At 42.6% G+C, this 17760-nt stretch overlaps 1 protein-coding gene across 1 annotated transcript in view; it reads right to left on the bottom strand.

Annotated features, from left to right (window-relative positions):
* Ephx4 (epoxide hydrolase 4) overlaps positions 1–17760 on the bottom strand; it is a 28306-nt gene that overhangs the window by 8413 nt on the left and 2133 nt on the right. The window contains exons 2-5 of the mRNA XM_057771725.1: positions 17134–17219; positions 10041–10198; positions 6470–6598; positions 2720–2823 (exon numbers count right to left, since the gene is read on the bottom strand). Coding sequence (XP_057627708.1) covers positions 2720–2823; positions 6470–6598; positions 10041–10198; positions 17134–17219 — 477 coding nt within the window. The remainder of the gene's footprint in view (positions 1–2719; positions 2824–6469; positions 6599–10040; positions 10199–17133; positions 17220–17760) is intronic.

Raw genomic sequence — 17760 nt, forward strand, 5'->3', positions numbered from 1 at the left:
TTAAATATGAACTATCATCATTTTAAGTGATTATATAACAGAGACACAAGAACCAAGATTTGGGGACTCCCACTTGGCTCCTGTTGAATAATATGGACCTCAAAAACAATAATGACTGGTAGTTATTGGCATGTCAAATATATACTCATTGCATGGAACATCCATCCGGCTATTTTTTATTTAAAAATCATCAAAAGATGTGAAAAGTTCCACTTGATAAAAACAGAAAGAATGACAGAATTAGAAAATTATCATTTTGCATACTGTACTGAAATAATAAAACTACATGATCAATAGCAATGTAAATTTGGCAGAGTGCCAGGAAGTTGTGACTGGACTGGGCTAATGGCTCAGGGGCACAGTGTAAGTAAAATAGAGACAACCAAATATAACAGGTTTTGCTGAGAGGATTTACAAAGAAATGTATAGTACTGCCTTCTGAAAATCCCTATCAAATTAAAATCCAATATAACTAAGCCTCTAGATCAGCCAGCGTCTATAAAGTAGGAAAAACCAGGGCTATAGGGTCAAGTGGAACAGCACCACATGGAAGCAGTTAGGAAATCCCAACTAGGCATCCTCCCTCAGGGCGAGCAACCTAATTGCTTCAACTTCAAGTTTGCTTGTTAGTTTATTAAGACAGGATCTGACCGGATTGGCACTCACTGTGTGGACCAGGCAGGACTCAGATTTGTGGTAGTCTTAACTGCCTCTGCCCTCTGCTGCCCTCTGCCCTCTGCCACCCTCCGCCCGCCACCCTCTGCCCGCCACACTCCCCCCTCAAAGTGGTACTCCGTCTTTGCCTCCCGAGTGCTCGGATTACAGATGTGTGCAACCATCCCCATTAAGAGAAAAGCAAAGAAACAAGGAACTTGAAACAATTTTAAAAGTCATAGCAGCTGGATATGTTGGCCAGATCCTGTCGTCCCAGCTACCAAGGAGGACGAAGATTTCTTGAGCCCCAAAATTTAAAAACAGCTTGGGAAATATAATGAATCTCTTAAAAAATAAAAGGAAGAAGGGAGGGGGAAGCAGAGGGGAGAGAAGAGAAGAGGGAAGAAAAGCAAATAAATCAACATAACAACTAAATATAATACCTGTGGCCCTTATTTGGTTCAGACAAATGAAGTATATCAAGACAAGTGAAATCTTGAAGGAAATTTGAACACATATTACACGATATTGAGGGGTTGCTATTCGTTTGGCTAGGTTTGATAGTGGTATCAGAGTGGTGTATTTTCAAAGGCCCTTATTGACTGGGGTGCATTTCAGTAGTTAGATGTATTTAGCATTTTCAAAGCTCCAGAACCTCACGCAACCTCAGCAAAGGTCCCTCACTTGTCAAAGTTATACATGGGATTATTTCCAGTCATATTATTATTACTTTAAAAAAATTTCCCCAACAGCTAACACTGTTTGAGACATCAGAGAAGCATTCCACAAGTTCCTAAGACACCTGAGTATATGGTCCGCTAACTCCTGGGAGCAATATCCAGTACTGCTCTGTGTGTGGCTTTCCTTTCTTTTCGGGGCTTCCATTTCTGCTGCTGTCAATCTCTCTCTCTTGAACTCACAGTGCCTTCTTCTCCGTCAGAGGTGGAGAGATGCCCCCTATAATGAAGGACAGGACCGGGACTTGAGCAGATTCCCTAAAAGACTTACAGAGGGAAGGGCCATGCTGGTAACAAAAGTATAACCAGCTTCTCCTTCATCTTCCCGACTGGATACAAAGGCCTGGCAGTTTAAAACAAAGGCCTCGAGGACTTTTCTCACGCCGGCAGGGCCCCTGATGGACTGTCTCCATTAGTTCATGGCCACATCAGCACACGCTTACACAACTATTGTGGGCCAGTTAGCCATCCTGTCTTTCTTCTTCAGACTGACCAACCCCAAATCAGGGGAGGGAGACCTTTCAGTGACTTAAAAGCCCCGTGCTCAAGAAGAGACTGAGTTCTTGGTTTCCCCATTGTCGTTTTACTGTGTGTTTCCTCATGTCTAATAAATGCCTTCCTTCAGCTGCTGGTTGTCTCTGCTTGTTTGCTGTGTTTGAGATTTCTCTGCTGATACTCCTCTTGTTCAAGACTTTTTTTCCTGCTTTTCATTCTTTAACTGGTGGAGAAAACAAGTAGATGAAGACTCCTAGACAGGAACAGGACAAGCTCCTGCACAGTTGATGTCCAGGGGTCCAAACACAACAATAGAGATACAGACATAAGGAAACCCGAGAGAACATCCTTAATCCTACTGTGTGGTTTAACTGAGAATGGTCCCATAGACTCGTATGTTGGAATCTTGGTCCCCAGTTGGAGGGTCTGATTTTGGAAGGATTAGGAGCTAAGGCCTTGTTATTGTTGAAGTAGGTTATCTCTATGAGATGGGTTGTAAGGTCTCAAAGCCCATACCACGCCCAGTCTCTCTTTCTCTTCCTACAGATATGAGCTCTCAGCTACGCTCTGGTACCATGCCTGCCTGCCTATCTACCACGATGCTCTCTGCCACAATGAAAATGGACTGGGTCTCTGAAACTAAAAGAACCCCCAATTCGTTGCTGTCTTATAAGTCGTCTTGGTAGTGGTGTCCCTTCTCAGCAATAGAACAGTAAGTAACTAAGACATCTAATAATTAATATTCTAATTTCAGTTTTCATTCTTAAAGATGAATTTTCATTAAAAATATTTGTCAAAAACGATAATGATAATAAAGTATTTGTTTGACTTACCTTGAAATCATTAATTGAGAACATAAATTCTGGGAACCATGGTATTTGGAAGAAGTAATAAAAGCTAGATCTGAGCAGCTGGGCGGGGTGCCGCAGTATGTAGTCTGAAATTAAAGTGCTGTGTTAGACATCATCCAGGAGCTGTAAATTAGTTACTATTGAGGGAACATCTTACACCAATTTCACTTTGCAGGCAATCCCACTAAAGAAAGCACAGTTTTCCCGTACACCCTTGTTCTTTTATTTTGGTTGGCATTTCCAGTGTTTAGCCCAGCACCCACATGACAGCTCACAACTGTCTGAAGATCCAGTTGCAGGGGATCTGACACCTTCACACCAATGCACATAAAATAAAGTTAAATAAACCATAAAAAATATTTAAAAAAAAAAAAAGAAAAGAAAGAAAATGTGTACTCCTTAAACAAAAAGGAAGTTCCTCCCTAAGAAGCTTTCACTCAGCAGGGAGGCGGGACTACGCTGCTTGACTTCCTGCTTGACCTCTGAGGTCATGATCCTACACCTAACAATTTGCTTAGGAATCTATGGTGATGCAGTATCCCATTATTTAAAGGAGTTTTCTTCTAGACAGATTCAGACTGAAGTCTTTATTTCTGACCCTCAATAGGAACTGGATCATTTCCTACACCTTTATTCATGTATCTAGAAAATTACTCAATCAATGACAGTTTTTGAATCAACTGTAAGTCAGGGGTTTATCAGGGAACAGATAAGGAGATGGGGGGCGGGTCTTCTGCAGAGAAAACATCTTAAAATTGCACCATGGTCAGTGGTGCAGGTGGTGTGAGGCCCAAAGTGTGGCCCTCAAAATGGCAGTGCTGGTGACAATGTCCTACACAGAAGGGCTTTGGCTTGGTAAACAGAAGGATTGTTACTGGGTAAAGAAAAGACTGTTATATTTTTGGATGTGAGCCTTGCCTTTAAAGGCTGAGCCTTCTCTAGAGGCAGGCGGATCTCTGTGAGTTCAAAGCCAGCCTGGCCTGTAAGGGAAGACCCAGCCAATCACCTTGCTAGCAGGGGGCGGGGTCCCCCGAGGATATTTTTTACTTATGGGCGTGCTCCCAGCTGCCCCTTCTTCTGCTTTCCTGTTCTCCTCTGGAACTTCGGTTCTGTGAGTCTTTCCCTAATTAAAGCTGAATATTTTATTATAATTTTCGTCTGCCTTTCATTTACGCCGGAACACTGGCCTACAGAGTGAGTTCCAGGACAGGCTCCACAGTTTCAGAGAAACCCAGCCTTGAAAAACAAAATGAAAGACTGAAATCAGGGATCTGTTTACCAGGAACCCCCCTTCACCTGCCCCCAAAGATCGACTTCCCTGGGCAAAGTCAGTCCAAACAGGCCAATCAGCTCAAAGACTACCCGCCATCACACACTGTCGTATAAAGCCTGCTTGCTTTGTGACATCTTTTCTTCTCTCTGTCCACCCCACCACACACACACACACACACACACACACACACACACACACACACACACCCCAGAGGTAGCATTGAAAGTTTGGTCCCCAATAAACCTTTCTTTTTGCCCTCGGAGTTGTCCAGTCTGGTGGTTTCTCTGTGCCCTTGCTAATAATTAGCAGAGCGCTTTGTCTAACGTGCACATGGCTCTGGGTTCAAACCCCAGCCCTGCACAGCGTAAGGAAAACAGAACAAGGTAACAAGAGTGATAGTGGGAGAGGGTGGGGAGATCAAGAGAGGTGGCCAGAGAAGGCTCTCAACGTGGCCTGTGGCGGGTGGGCTTCGTGTTCCATGGTGAGAGGGAGCCAGCTTTGCATAAATCTCGCAAGGGCATCCAAGAACAGCCAAAGGGGTCCTGGGGTTGACATCTGCAAGAAGCAGAAGGAAGGCGTGGCTGGTGTTCCGGAAATGAGTGGGGGAGGAGCCTGATTCGGTAGGCGTGGCAAGACAATCAGGAGGCGCTAACCACAGGAATGGGGAGTGTTTATCTGACCTGGTATTGAGCTCCATCTTGCTACGGAGATGTGATTTTATTTCTCATTTTGTAACTATACTCACGTGTCTGGGAGTCTTAGGAACACCGTTTGATGGTAACGGTACTACTGCTATGCTACCTTTTTTTGTGAAGGTGAAACTTTTTTCACTTAAATCAAGAGAAATCAATTTAACTGATTAATTGACCAATTTAACTGGAAAACAAATCCAGGCATATTGTCTGCAAATTCTTGATGGGGTTGTAAGAAACATCAAATACGAGTCTTTCCTATTAAACACGATAAAACTTGTGTTTAGAACAAGATCCCCACGCACACCCTAAAATCCACTTATGAGTACAAATATTTGTCTTTCTTGCTCAGCCTTGATACAAGTGTGTGTGTGTGTGTGTAGGGGGGGGGGTCCTTGGTCCTGCCTCAACTTGTTATGGCGGACTTCCTTGACTCCCCAAGGAAGGCCTTACCCCCTCTGAAGAGTAGATGGGTGGGATGGGAAGAGGTGGGAGGTAAGAGAATGGGCGGAGGAACTAGGGTTGGTATGTAAAATGAAAAAAAAATTAAATAAAGAAATAAACAAAAAAGAAAAAAGGAAAAAGAAGAAGGGGCCATGAATTTGGGAGTGGGAGTGCACATGGACCAGTGAAAGAAGACGGGGTGCTGGCAAATTTGTGTGCGCCCAGATTTCTTCTCTCTCTTCTGCTCTAGGAACATATCGCAAACAGACTGGAGGCAGATGCAGAGAAGAGAGCTGCTGTCTTCTGTTATGCCAGAATTAGAAGATTTGTAAAATTTGAAACAACATTCTTTTCACTAATTCTTGTTTAGTGTATTAGTCCTTTTGTATAGTCTACTTAGTTTTCATCAAATTGCAGTGTTTATGTGAACCTGCAATAAATTTTTAAAACTAATGGATATATAAATATATTTTAATTATCCCAGTTTTAAGTTCCTAAGTAGTAACCACTTATAGATATAACAGGTAAACAGAGTCTCCCCGAGGTCTTTAATGATTTTAAGAGAATAAAGAAGTCCTGAGGTCATGAGGTCAAACCGTTGAGAATTAGAAATAGATTTGCGTTCAACAGCTAAGGCACCCAGGAAAGAGGAGAATTTCTTTTTGCCAGGATGTGTGACGTTCAAAGCACTGCCAGCATTTCCTCCCTAGGTCCTCTCCAAGTTAAGTGAAATGGTGTCCAAAAAAAAGGAAATTATACAAGAAAATAAGAAGCTAAAATTTCTTACATTTTTTTTCCAGGAAAGTTTAAAGCAAAGTATTAGGCTGGCCTTGTAGTTCAGTGATAGAGTGCCTCACTAGCAATTGTAGAGACCTGGGCTTGATTTCCCCCCACGCACAATCACACACACACGCAGAGACACACACGCGCGCTCACACACACACACACACACACACACGTCAGAGCTGGGCTTAGGTCAGCCTGAGCTACAATGTAAGGCCCTGTCTGAAAAACCAAACAAATAAATTAAGGTATCTGCCATCATGTATCATGTGCCATCTCGGCTTAGTTGGTTCACTTTATTTATTTATCTAGTGATTGATTTATTTATTACCTATCTTTGAGGCAGAGTCTCACTGTGTAGCTCAAGCTGGCCTTGAACTTTCTGTCCCAGACTTCCAAGGGCTGAGATTACAGATGGGAACCACCATGACCAGGCTTCACTCAATCATTAAAAGATTACGATAACCAAACTTTGCTGTTTTTAATCCAAAACGTCAGTGGTGATAGGGAACTAGGTGGTTTAATAAAGTTTGAACTCACCTGTAAACACGCTCGGGTGTGGGAAGTTAATGACAATGAGCTTCATTATCATCTCAGGGTAGCAGATGGCAATCAGCCAGGCAATCATGCCTCCCCAGTCATGGCCAATCAGGACACATTTGCTGTACCCTGTGACCAAGAAAACATGTTGACATCATGGTAAAGAAACAAGTGGTGACATCACTATCTCCCATAAGAGTTACATTCCTGGGATCATTCTTAGCACTATCTCACCCAATATCCCCTGCAAGTTATACACTTTAAAAAGTGTATGTGTGTGTGCCTCTGTGTGTGTGTGCGTGCGCGCGCGCGTGTATGTGCTCACACTTATAATTCAAGTATATTTGGATATCAGAAGCGGGAATCCAAGGCCATACTGTTTCAAGAACTAAAATAAGGAGCTACTGAGCCCAGTAATTCCAAAACTTGTTTGTACATTAGATGCCGGTCCGAGTGCTGAGAACACGTGACTGAGTGTTCCAAGCGGGGACTTTTATGTCAACCCGTCCGCACCACAGCTCAGGAAGCAGCAAGGGAGAGGGAGTGAAAGAATCATGCGGGAGGACGGAGAACGGCACCCGTCTTCTAGACACGACGAGGCAGCCGCGCCTGCTCACTGTCCGGCCAGCGAACTTACTGTAGAATGGAGAGTGGCTCCCGGGGCTCTACCCCTCCTGAGGTACTGGCAAGCAAGGGCGCTGAAGCAGGACTGGCTGCGGGCAAAGAATGGCTTCTGGGACTGGGGCCACTTTTGTTTTAGGGCTGTGACTGCTGTTAGGTTGCCTGTGCTTTGGGCGCTGGGCCCCACACCATGTGCAGACGTCAGTGCTAATTGGACTTAGTGCGTTTAAAAAAATAGAATTAATAAGGAGGACATGAAAAAAGGAAATGTGAGGGGCCGGAGGGAGTTAGAGGGGAAATAAAAAAGTATTCTTAAGAAATCTGAAATAGTTGCGTTTTGGTTTTATGGACCTGTGTCCGGAAGCTGTGGTAGAGACCGCACGTAAGTAGGTCATAAATAGGATTATTTGGGGTAGAGTTTCAATGTTAGCTGTCTTAGTGATACAGCGCATGGTTTATATTATTAATATACTACTCTTTTTATTGCTATTTTAGAGTGTCCTTCCTCTAACCATTTACTATAAAACAGTATGTTGTGGTTTGCCAGCAAGAATGTCATACAACTCTCTTGCTTATTAATCATCTTGATTGTACGGAGGCCACAGTCAAGAACTGATGGATGCCGCCTGGCCTTGTGTAAGCACACTGTGATATCGGCATAACGACAGGCTTGCTTAATGATGCATTCCTCAGAGCATAGCCTGTCATTAAGCGACAAGGTAATCATAATGATGATGTGAGTTAGGCTTAGGATATTGATTACGAGAGATCCCTCCAGGATTTCCTTTGTGCATATGGATAAGACTCGTCTGTAATTCCTTTCTGGCATTTCTCACCATGACTTAAGTAACACACACACACACACACACACACACACACACAGTCTTCTTGTTTCTATTATCGATTTGGCTATAGGGTTTTGTGATCACCAATTTAGGCCTATTCTAACTGAATTATCGGCAAATCTGAATGAAGCATATATATTTAAAATCAATGCCAGAATCTGTGTAATTATGTCAGATTCATAAAAAATAAAAACTAAACTAAACAATAACAACAACAACAACAAACCCACTGCTGATGGCGCTCAGGTTCCATCCACCCATCCCTCTAGAATTGCTGACCGGATCTATAATTTAATTATATCATGATACTCTTACCGTCTTGATTTAGTGATCTCCCCCTCCCCCCATGTTATTTTAACACACTAAGGGCTGGGCCAATGAGATGGCTCAGCAGAGAAGGGCACTTGCTGCCAAGCCTGAGGACCAGAGTTTGGCCCCCAGAACCCACGTGGTGGAAGGCGATGATGGAGAATTGAGTCTTAGGTGTTGTCTGACTTCCACAGTCATGTGTCCCTCTCAATATAAACATAAACAAGCACATGAATGGCAGCACATAGTTGTTTTGTTTTAGTCAAAATGAAGTCTGTAGATTGGATGGTTATTGTACAAGAAATACACTGTGTGCCCCTTTGATGTTAGGCTTGGCCGTGTGACTGGCTTTGGTCCCTTGGGAGCTGTATGACTTGACCTTTTGTTCAGGTGACCATGTGACTTGCTTTGCCTTGTGGGCTGTCAGCCAAAACTTGAGCTGCACCATGTGGCTGGGCTCAGCCTCTTACCAGCTCTGCTGTCACCAGAAGACCCCATCTGTCCCTATCTCTTTGGCTTGGGCCCAGCTCAACTCATACAGAGAAGCCAACGGGCCCGTGTGGACCCACACCCAGGCTGTAGAAGCCTGTAGAGCCCTGGTCATAGGAATACATGGCATGGCTGTCTTTCCCAGAGTTTGGGGCAGGGGTTCTCACACAGTGTTGCTGTAGTTGACAGATACAAGAGAGACCATGGAAGTAGCCTCTGCATCTTATAATGAACATCTAGGTATACGCTCTGAAGAAAGAAACTTTCTGAGTGTAATTTTCTTTAAATGATAAACAGTATGTCTTTATCTATTTTTGTCCCAGTCAAATGGGATTACCCTCCCCTTATTCTCCCTGAAAAAGAGAGGAAAAGTTTGTCTGTTGGTCTGTGGTTCTCTATTCTTAACATACCAGGGATGGAACCCAGTACCTTGGGCATGCTAACCAGGCAGCCTATCACTGAACAATAGCTGTAGCCATAAGCAAGGTCTGTTTTTAAACGCAGGTCTGAAAGTCATTCTTAGCTGAATGCTCAGGGTACAGGAATTTAAGTTCCTCACACAGTGTGTGCTGCATACTCAGAATTATGTGGCCAGGACATTGATAATTTATATCTAGGTTAGCTAGATATAGAACATCCTCCCTGTGAGTTCGAGACCAGCCTGGTCTACAAGAGCTAGTTCCAGGACAGGCTCCAAAACCACAGAGAAACCCTGTCTCGAAAAACCAAAAAAAAAAAAAAAAAAAAAAAAACATCATCCCGAGAAAATACGTGGTCAGTTCACAGTTTATTCAGTACTGAAAGAGTTAACGATGATCCTGTGGAGATGGCTGGGTAATGAAGAGTACCTGCCGTTCTTGCAGAAGTCCCAGGTTCTGTTTCCAGCACCCAAAACAGCTCACAACCAACCTAATCCCAGTCCCGGCGGATCTGGTGCCCTCTTCTGGCTGCTGTGGGAACCAGGCATGCACATGGTGTACGTACATACATGTAAACAAAACACTTATAAACACAAAAATAGAAATAATAAATAGATCTTTTAAAAATAATTAACGATTTCTTTTTTTTAAAAAAAGCTAACTTGGGACTAGAGAGAGGACTTAGGGTTAGGGGTGCTTATTGCTCCATCAGAAGGCTAGAATGTGGATCCCAGTGCGCAGAGCAGGCTCACAGACATCTGTGACTTCCAAAGACTCCAGTGCCTTCTTCTGGACTCTGCAGGTCCCTACATACACATGTGTGCATACACTCACATAGACACAGAAACACATACACACATATAAGTAATATTCAAAAGGCTAACCTACCTAAAGAGTCTAAAATATCCTTTATGTCTGCAATTAGACAGTCCAGTTTATAACTCTCTTGATGAGTAGGTGCGTCTGATTCTCCATATCCTCTCAAATCCAGCGCAACGACTCTGTACTCACTTTTAAATTCTCTCAGTTGATGACGCCAAGAATACCTGAGGGGGGAAAAGAACGTTAAGAATGTGGACCTGGGGGGCTCCGCGGTAAAGACTGACGGACTCCCTGAGCTGGACCCTGAGAACGAACCCCATTCCCACAGCTTCTCCTCTCCCCTCCATGCATGTGCCATGTCACATAGAGCAACATGATCAGAGCATTGAGAGAGGCGCTAATGCAGGAATTCTGATTGGTCAGCACAATGACACTTTGTCTCAAAACGGTTCTGATTGGTCAGCATAATGACACCCTGTCTCAAAATCATTCTAATTGGTCAACATAGTGATACCCTGTCTCAAAGCCATTCTGATTGGTCATTATAATGATACTCTGTCTCAAGACTGTTCTGATTGGTCATCATAATGACACCCTGTCTCAAAACCGTTCTGATGACTGGTCAGCATAGTGACACCCTGTCTCAAAACCATTCTGATTGGTCAGCATGACACTCTGTCTCAAAACCAACCAACAAACAAGAACAGTAAAGACTTCCTAAGGGGAAAAGAGTCAGAAATTATTCTTTTTGCCGGGCCGTGGTGGCGCACGCCTTTAATCCCAGCACTCAGGAGGCAGAGGCAGGCGGATCTTTGTGAGTTCGAGGCCAGCCTGGTCTACAAGAGCTAGTTCCAGGACAGGCTCCGTAGCTACAGAGAAACCCTGTCTCAAAAAACAAAAAAAAAAAAACAAAAAAAAAACAAAAACAACAACAACAAAAAAAACTATGTAGGGGCTGGAAAGCTAGCTCAGTGATTAAAAGCACTGGCTGCCATTCCAGAAGACCTGGGTATTATTCCCAGCACCGACAGGGTGGCTTGTCACTATCCATAATTTCATTTCTAGAGGATCTAATGCCTACTTCTGCCTTCTGTGGACACTGAAAGCCCATGTTTCACTAATATATACCTACATACATAAAACTGAATAAATAAAAATTTTAAGGAAGTTCAGTCATCCTCAGTGATATGGTGAGCTCTGGTTACATAAGACCCTATCTCAAAAATAACCAAAAAAAACCCCTCTTATTAAAAAAAAGTTATATAGTTGCATGTTATGGCAGGGAAAAGAGAGCTATGTGAGAAAGAGCCTCCATTCATCATCATTAGGAACCCTCATCTCCTTCCGATTTCCAGAAACTCAGAGCAAGGGGTCAGAATTTACAGAAACTACGAAGTATTACATACAAAATTGATATATATATTTTAACCTTACTAAGAATAGTTACTTTACAGTTTGAATTTCTTTTCTTTTGTTTTGTTTTTCAAGACAGGGTTTCTCTGTAGCTTTGGAGCCTGTCCTGGAACTAGCTCTGTAGACCAGGCTGGCCTCGAACTCACAGAGATCCGCCTGCCTCTGCCTCCTGAGTGCTGGGATTAAAGACGTGCACCACCACCACCCAGACCAGATTGAATTTCTATATGAAATAAAATGTCTTAACCCTTTAAAATAATAATAAGGAAGATAAGCTTAAGAATTTTGTTGGAATCTGCAACAATCCGGCTCAATGCTTTGGCAGGGTAATATAAACAAAATACTTTCCTACTGTAGAGCCAGGTGGCTTTGCCATTTTGAAAACTTACTATATGAAAATCTATTTCCCTCTAAATTAAATTTGACTTACTTTACTCCACAGTCAAAAAGGGCTCAGTATTTTGTTTTTAGTAATTTCAACAATTGAAATTATTCAATTATTTATTATTCAATATTCAATTTTTAATATTCAAATTATTCAATAATACAACAATAATAACTCAGTAACTTCAACAGTTGGAATTATGGTTGAAAAGGTCTGAAAACTAAAAGAATCCAACAGAACAATGACGTTGGCAGTTAGCATTTAAGAGCACTAACTGTTCTTACAGAGGGCCAGTTTGGTTCCTAGAACCCACCCTGGGCATCTGGTAAGTGTCTATAACTCTGACTCCAGGGGCTGTGATGCACTTTTCTGTGGTTCTCTTGTAAAATGCAAAGGGGAATGCTCACCAACAAATGAATGGATGCAGAAACATGGTGTATCTACTCAAGGGCATATTAGCCTTATTTACACATAAAGAAGAATGAAATCGTCCTGTTTTTGAGAAAATGATAGAACTGGATACATCATGCTAAGCAAAACAAGTCGTTCCCAGAAAAGCAAATATTGCATGTTTTTATTTTCTCTCCCTCTCCTCCCCTCTCTCTATATCATGTCTATATATGAGCAATATATTATATATGACACGAAGACAGGATTGTTTAGAGAAAGGAGGGGAACAAGGGAAGACTTGGCAAGGAGCAAAGGCGTTTAACAGGACAGACATGACCAAATATGATAATATATCATATATTTGTCACTAAAATTTATTTTGAAAAATGAAACTATTGCTATGAGTGAGTGAGGACAAAACAGCATTCTAATCAATTCTGAGAGCTCGGGAGATATCAACATATTAACAAATTTCAGAAGAATAATTTTTGTGTGTATGCGCACGCTTATATGGGTATAGTTGTAAATGCATGAATGTATAGATATGTACGTGTGTGTGTGTGTGTGTGCTTATGTAGAAGGGTATGTGCATATGACCACAGGAGTCTGTGGAGTCCAGAAGAGTCTCAGGTACCCTTAGAGCTGGAGTTACAGGTAGCTATGGTCTCTTTGATGTGGTTTCAGGGAACTGAACTCAGGTCCTCTACAAGAGTAGCAATGGCTTACTGATGAGCCATCTTTGCAGACTCCACCTTGGTTTGTTTTGAGACAGGGTCTCTCACTGGCTTAATCCTTGCAGATCAGTCTAAACTGGACAATCAGTGAACCAGAGACCTGCCTGTGTCTGCCTCCATGCTGGCATCCTGTGTGTGGTGTCTGCCTTTTACATGAGTCCTGGGCCTTGGGCGCAGGCTGTCATGTTCACACAGCCAACACCTTACCTACCAAGCCTCCTACCAGCCTCTGAAGAATAATTTAAACATCTTTTTTTCTGGAATTCATAAATAGTAACAAATTTGACTCACATTTCGGCCACAAATGAAAATTGAAATCCCTGTAGTGACAGATGGCATTGTTGTTCATATAAACAAAGCAAACGTAATCCCTCTGTCACACACTGACTGCAAAGACTACAACCCTTATGATACTGAAACAAAACTATTTTCATACTTTTTATCCTAAAAACATTTGTGTGTGTGTGTGTGTGTGTGTGTGTGTGTGAGAGAGAGAGAGAGAGAGAGAGAGAGAGAGAGAGAGAGAGAGAGAGAGAGAGAGGTTTTGCTATTGGTTTCCTGAATGGGAACTTATTAGAAGTCAGGCTTGGCACTAGCACTGCTTAGACCCAGCTGGCCTCAGGCTCCTTTGTCTTGGCCTGTCCACACTGGAATCATAGGCATGTGCCACCATGCTTAGCTTTGCTGACACCTCTAGACAATCGCAGAGGAAACAAACAACAAGACAGCCTCTTCCCCTGCTACTTCTGTTAAAAAAAATTCAGGATCCTGGCTTTCCACGCCAGACACTTTGAGGTGTGGAGCATCCTTTCTGTCCTTTCCGTGGAGGCTGAGGCTGCCGCCGCCATGCTGAGATCAGGACGAGGCGCGCACACTCGCCTTTGCACGGGAGGGATGGCAGCATTCCAGGCAGCTGCAGATGGAGGCAACTCGCAGAAATTGCCTGGGTCAGCTCAAAAATATTTTTTAAAAGAGATGCAGATTGAGACAGAGGGAGAGAAATACCATCTTCTGTCAAACAGCCCTAGTTTGGGCTGATTTAGCTAAAGTTCCCACAGATGTGTTATCTTCTCTAAAGCTTCCTGTGCATTTAAGAAAGCAGATGCATTTAAGAAAGCAGAGACCAGAGAGAATGTTGGACCCCCATACTTGAGCAGTGAGTGCTTCACCCACTGAGCCGTCTTCCCAGTCCCCAAATGAACAGATTTTGAGTATTGACTGAGCCCACGTGAAGGGTTTTACACATTTTGATTCTATCCTCACAACACCTCTGCAAAAATATTCTAAGTGATATTTTAGGTCCCTGTTCTATTTTGCTTTTCTGTCATGGTGATAAAAAACATTCTGACCATAAGCAATTTGGGGAGGGAATGGTCTGCTTCACTTTACAGTTCTGGTAACAGTCCATCACCAAGGGAAGCTGGTGTAGGAACTGAAGCAGGAACCTTGGAAGAAGACTCCTCCCTCTCTTGTAACCAGCTAGCTTTCTTACCTAGCCCAGGCCCATCTGTCTAGCTATGGTACTGCCCATAATGAGCTGCGATCTCCTACCTCAATTAGCAATTAAGAAAATCTCTCATAGACATGCCACAGGCTGATTTGTTCTTAACAATTCTTCACTTGAGGTCCCCTCTTTAAGCTGGCAACAAAAACCAACCAGGACATTCTTGTGACCATAAGTGAACTCCCTGCCTTTGCCACTCTGGGAAAATTTGATTCATGCTTCAGAATAATGTACAATAGTAAGTGGTCATGTCATGCACTCTGTGATGCAATTCCCTATATATGTCTCAGTTACACTGGGTATTTTTCTCCTTCTTAATTAGGTTGTTTCCAGATGGAGGAAAAGAAGACAATTTCATGTTTATCCATTCAACTAAACCCTGAGTGGGTAGAGATCTTCTCGGGATGATACCTACAGGCCTCTTGCACTATAGAAATTGGGTGATGGGTAGACTGTGGATAGACTATTTATGGATAGTCGATAGGCTCCCTCTCATCCATAAATAATGACTAAATTGTCTAAAGGTAATATTCCTCGAGCAAGACGCATTTAAGGCTGCAAAAGCAATCTGGCTGTGACACTCTGTCACCCTATTTATTACCAGTGTCGACATGGCTGATCTGTCTGCCTGCGTGGGACACCTGAGCCCTTCCTTGCCACTCCACGTGGAGCCTTCTGAAGCTTCATGGCGGGTGGTATATGGGAAGTTGTGCATGCCTGGTAAAACCTCCAGATAAACTCTCAGAGTTGCTTTAAAATCAGAACAAAATATCTTCAAGGCTCTAAACAAAATGAAGAATTTGTAATGGTAGAATTCCAGACACCATGGGACAGTAAGAGAAAGATTTTAGCTTTTCAAATGTTAACCAATATTCTACTTTTATGTCAACCCAGAAAACACCTTTTAAAAAAAACACTCCCTAACCTATTTAGTTAATGAACCATCTGAAGGTCATACCCGTCTGCCAGCAAAAAGGACTTTCTTGCTGGGTGGTGGTGGCACACACATTTAATCCCAGCACTCGGGAGGCAGAGGCAGGCTGATCTCTGTGAGTTGGAGATCAGTTGGTCTACAGAGTGAGCTCTGAGGCAGGCTCGAAAGCTACACAGATCTTGTCACAAATGAACAAATCAAGAAAACCAACAACAAAAAGACTTTATTCTCACCTCAGTCTCTCCTATCTCTTTTTATACACTAATTTTTCATAATTGGGTATTACTTATATCTGTTTTTATTTGGGTCCTTTAGGATCATTAGAGAATGGGAAATATCCACCTCCATCACTGATATTGCCAGTGTAAATATCCCTGAATTCATATACTGAAACAATTTGCCAAAATGGCAGTTGTCTTAGTTTGGGTTTTCATTACTGTGAAGAGACACCATGATCACAGCAGCTCTTATAAAGAAAACATTTAATTGGGGTGGCTGGCTTACAGTTTCAGAGGTCCAGTCCCTTATCATCATGGTGGGGAGCAGGGAGGTGTGCAGAGCTGAGAGTATGCTGCAACCATGCTGAGGGAAGCTTGAGCCAAAGAGACCTCAAAGTCCGCCCCCACAGTGACACACTTCCTCCAAGAAGGCCACTCTCTTTGGGGGCCATTTCCTTTCAAACCCCAATAGTATTAAGAGAGAGGCTTTTAAAGAGGGATTAAGTCATGAGGTCAGAGCCCTCATATAAGATATTAAATAAAGCACTCAAGAGAATTAGCTAGGCCCTCCCTATCCTTCTACCGCATGAAGATATGACTGATATCAGTCCCTTGGAAGGACAAAGCGACCAGGCAGCATTTTGAGAAAAGGGACTGGGCTCTTAACAGGAATTGAATCTCCCAAGGACTTAATCTTGAACATCTTGGCCTCTAGAACTGTAGGAAGTAAATTTCTGTTTTGGAATTTTATTCTAACCATATACATATTTATTCTAATCACACAAATAGACTAGAATAGGAAGCACTATGAATTTTTTGCTATAGGAATTTTCTCTTTTACTTTAAAACATTTAGGCCTGTAATAGAGCCTACATTCATATGTTCCTGTGGTCATGCCTTCTCAACAAAGCCTTGGGCTTCCTGCCAAGTCCTCCTTCCCTCACCCGGGCTGTATTTTATTTTATCCAGAGTAGCTTCTCTGTAGAAGCTGTTTTACAACTTGAAATTTCAGAAAATTGAAACATTAGAAGACTTTTTAAATCTCCCGAAAAGGAAGGGTGACGGCTGGAGGCTGGACGAAAAGAGGTTTGAGTTTAAGGCTAGCCTGGGCTACACAGCATGATGCTGCCTTGAAATAATTAGGATGGTCATATGTATTTATGCTTTTAGATTAGGAGGGAAACCATTGCTGTGGCTTCAGGGACTTCAGGAGTCACTCCCCACCCTGGGAAATGATCTGTCCTTACAAAAGTCATCTGTGATAAGTTCTACAGTTAGACTGTTTATCCCTACAAAACTCATGATGACATTTAACCCTGATTGTAGAGTATCAAGAGTAGAACTTGTTAGACATGATTATGGCATGAGTGATCCTGACCTTGTGGGGGTTAAGCACAAATTCACCCTCTGTTGCTGTCTTGCCTTTCTACCTTCTATCCTAGGCTGAGTCAATACATGGCACTTCACACCAGCTTCCCAACCTAAGGGAAAAAATCCTATTCTTTTACAGCATCATCAAGTGAACCAAACCAGGCTGCTGAGTGCTAACGTGAAAGAGAAGAAGTTAATCGGTAACTTTACCAGAATTCCGGAAATCCATGAAGCAGCAGCATGAGGGGTCTGCCCCTTTCTCCAGCAGCAACATAGTGAAATCTCAGTCCCGAATCCTGAAAGTGGGAAGTACACAGATTTTGGTAACAAGCATCATCAAACTAAGACATTTAGAATTTCCACTAGGCTGAAAACATTCTCACTTGAATTATTTTAGTATTAAGAAATAAATATTAATTTAACAACGTGAGTTATCAATAGGATAAATGGACCAATTCACCTTTGGAGTATTCCCTTAGAATACCCTCTCCTTTGTTCTGTGTACTATTTTGAGCTTCTGAAGCTACATCACAGTGTAGCTTTCATCTTAGTGAGGTGTCACGTTTCATCCCCTGCAGGATATGTAAATAATTCTGATCTGAATTTCAATTTTGCTAAGACTATCTCATGTGCTCTGCTTAGCTCACCCGTCAGAAGTTATGTAATTCACACCCCTTCTCTTATTTTTAGGTATCTCCTTCCCACACTTTATCTTGAGTGTTTCATATATGGTCCCCTCGCTGCCTGTTCCTCCCATGTGTGCTTCTAACAGCGGAATATACCAAGTGCCCGAGACTTCACTGAGCACGTGGAAGATAAGCTAGCCCAAGGAAAAGG

This window comes from Chionomys nivalis, chromosome 6, assembly GCF_950005125.1.
Source record: "Chionomys nivalis chromosome 6, mChiNiv1.1, whole genome shotgun sequence".
Lineage (NCBI taxonomy): Eukaryota > Metazoa > Chordata > Mammalia > Rodentia > Cricetidae > Chionomys > Chionomys nivalis.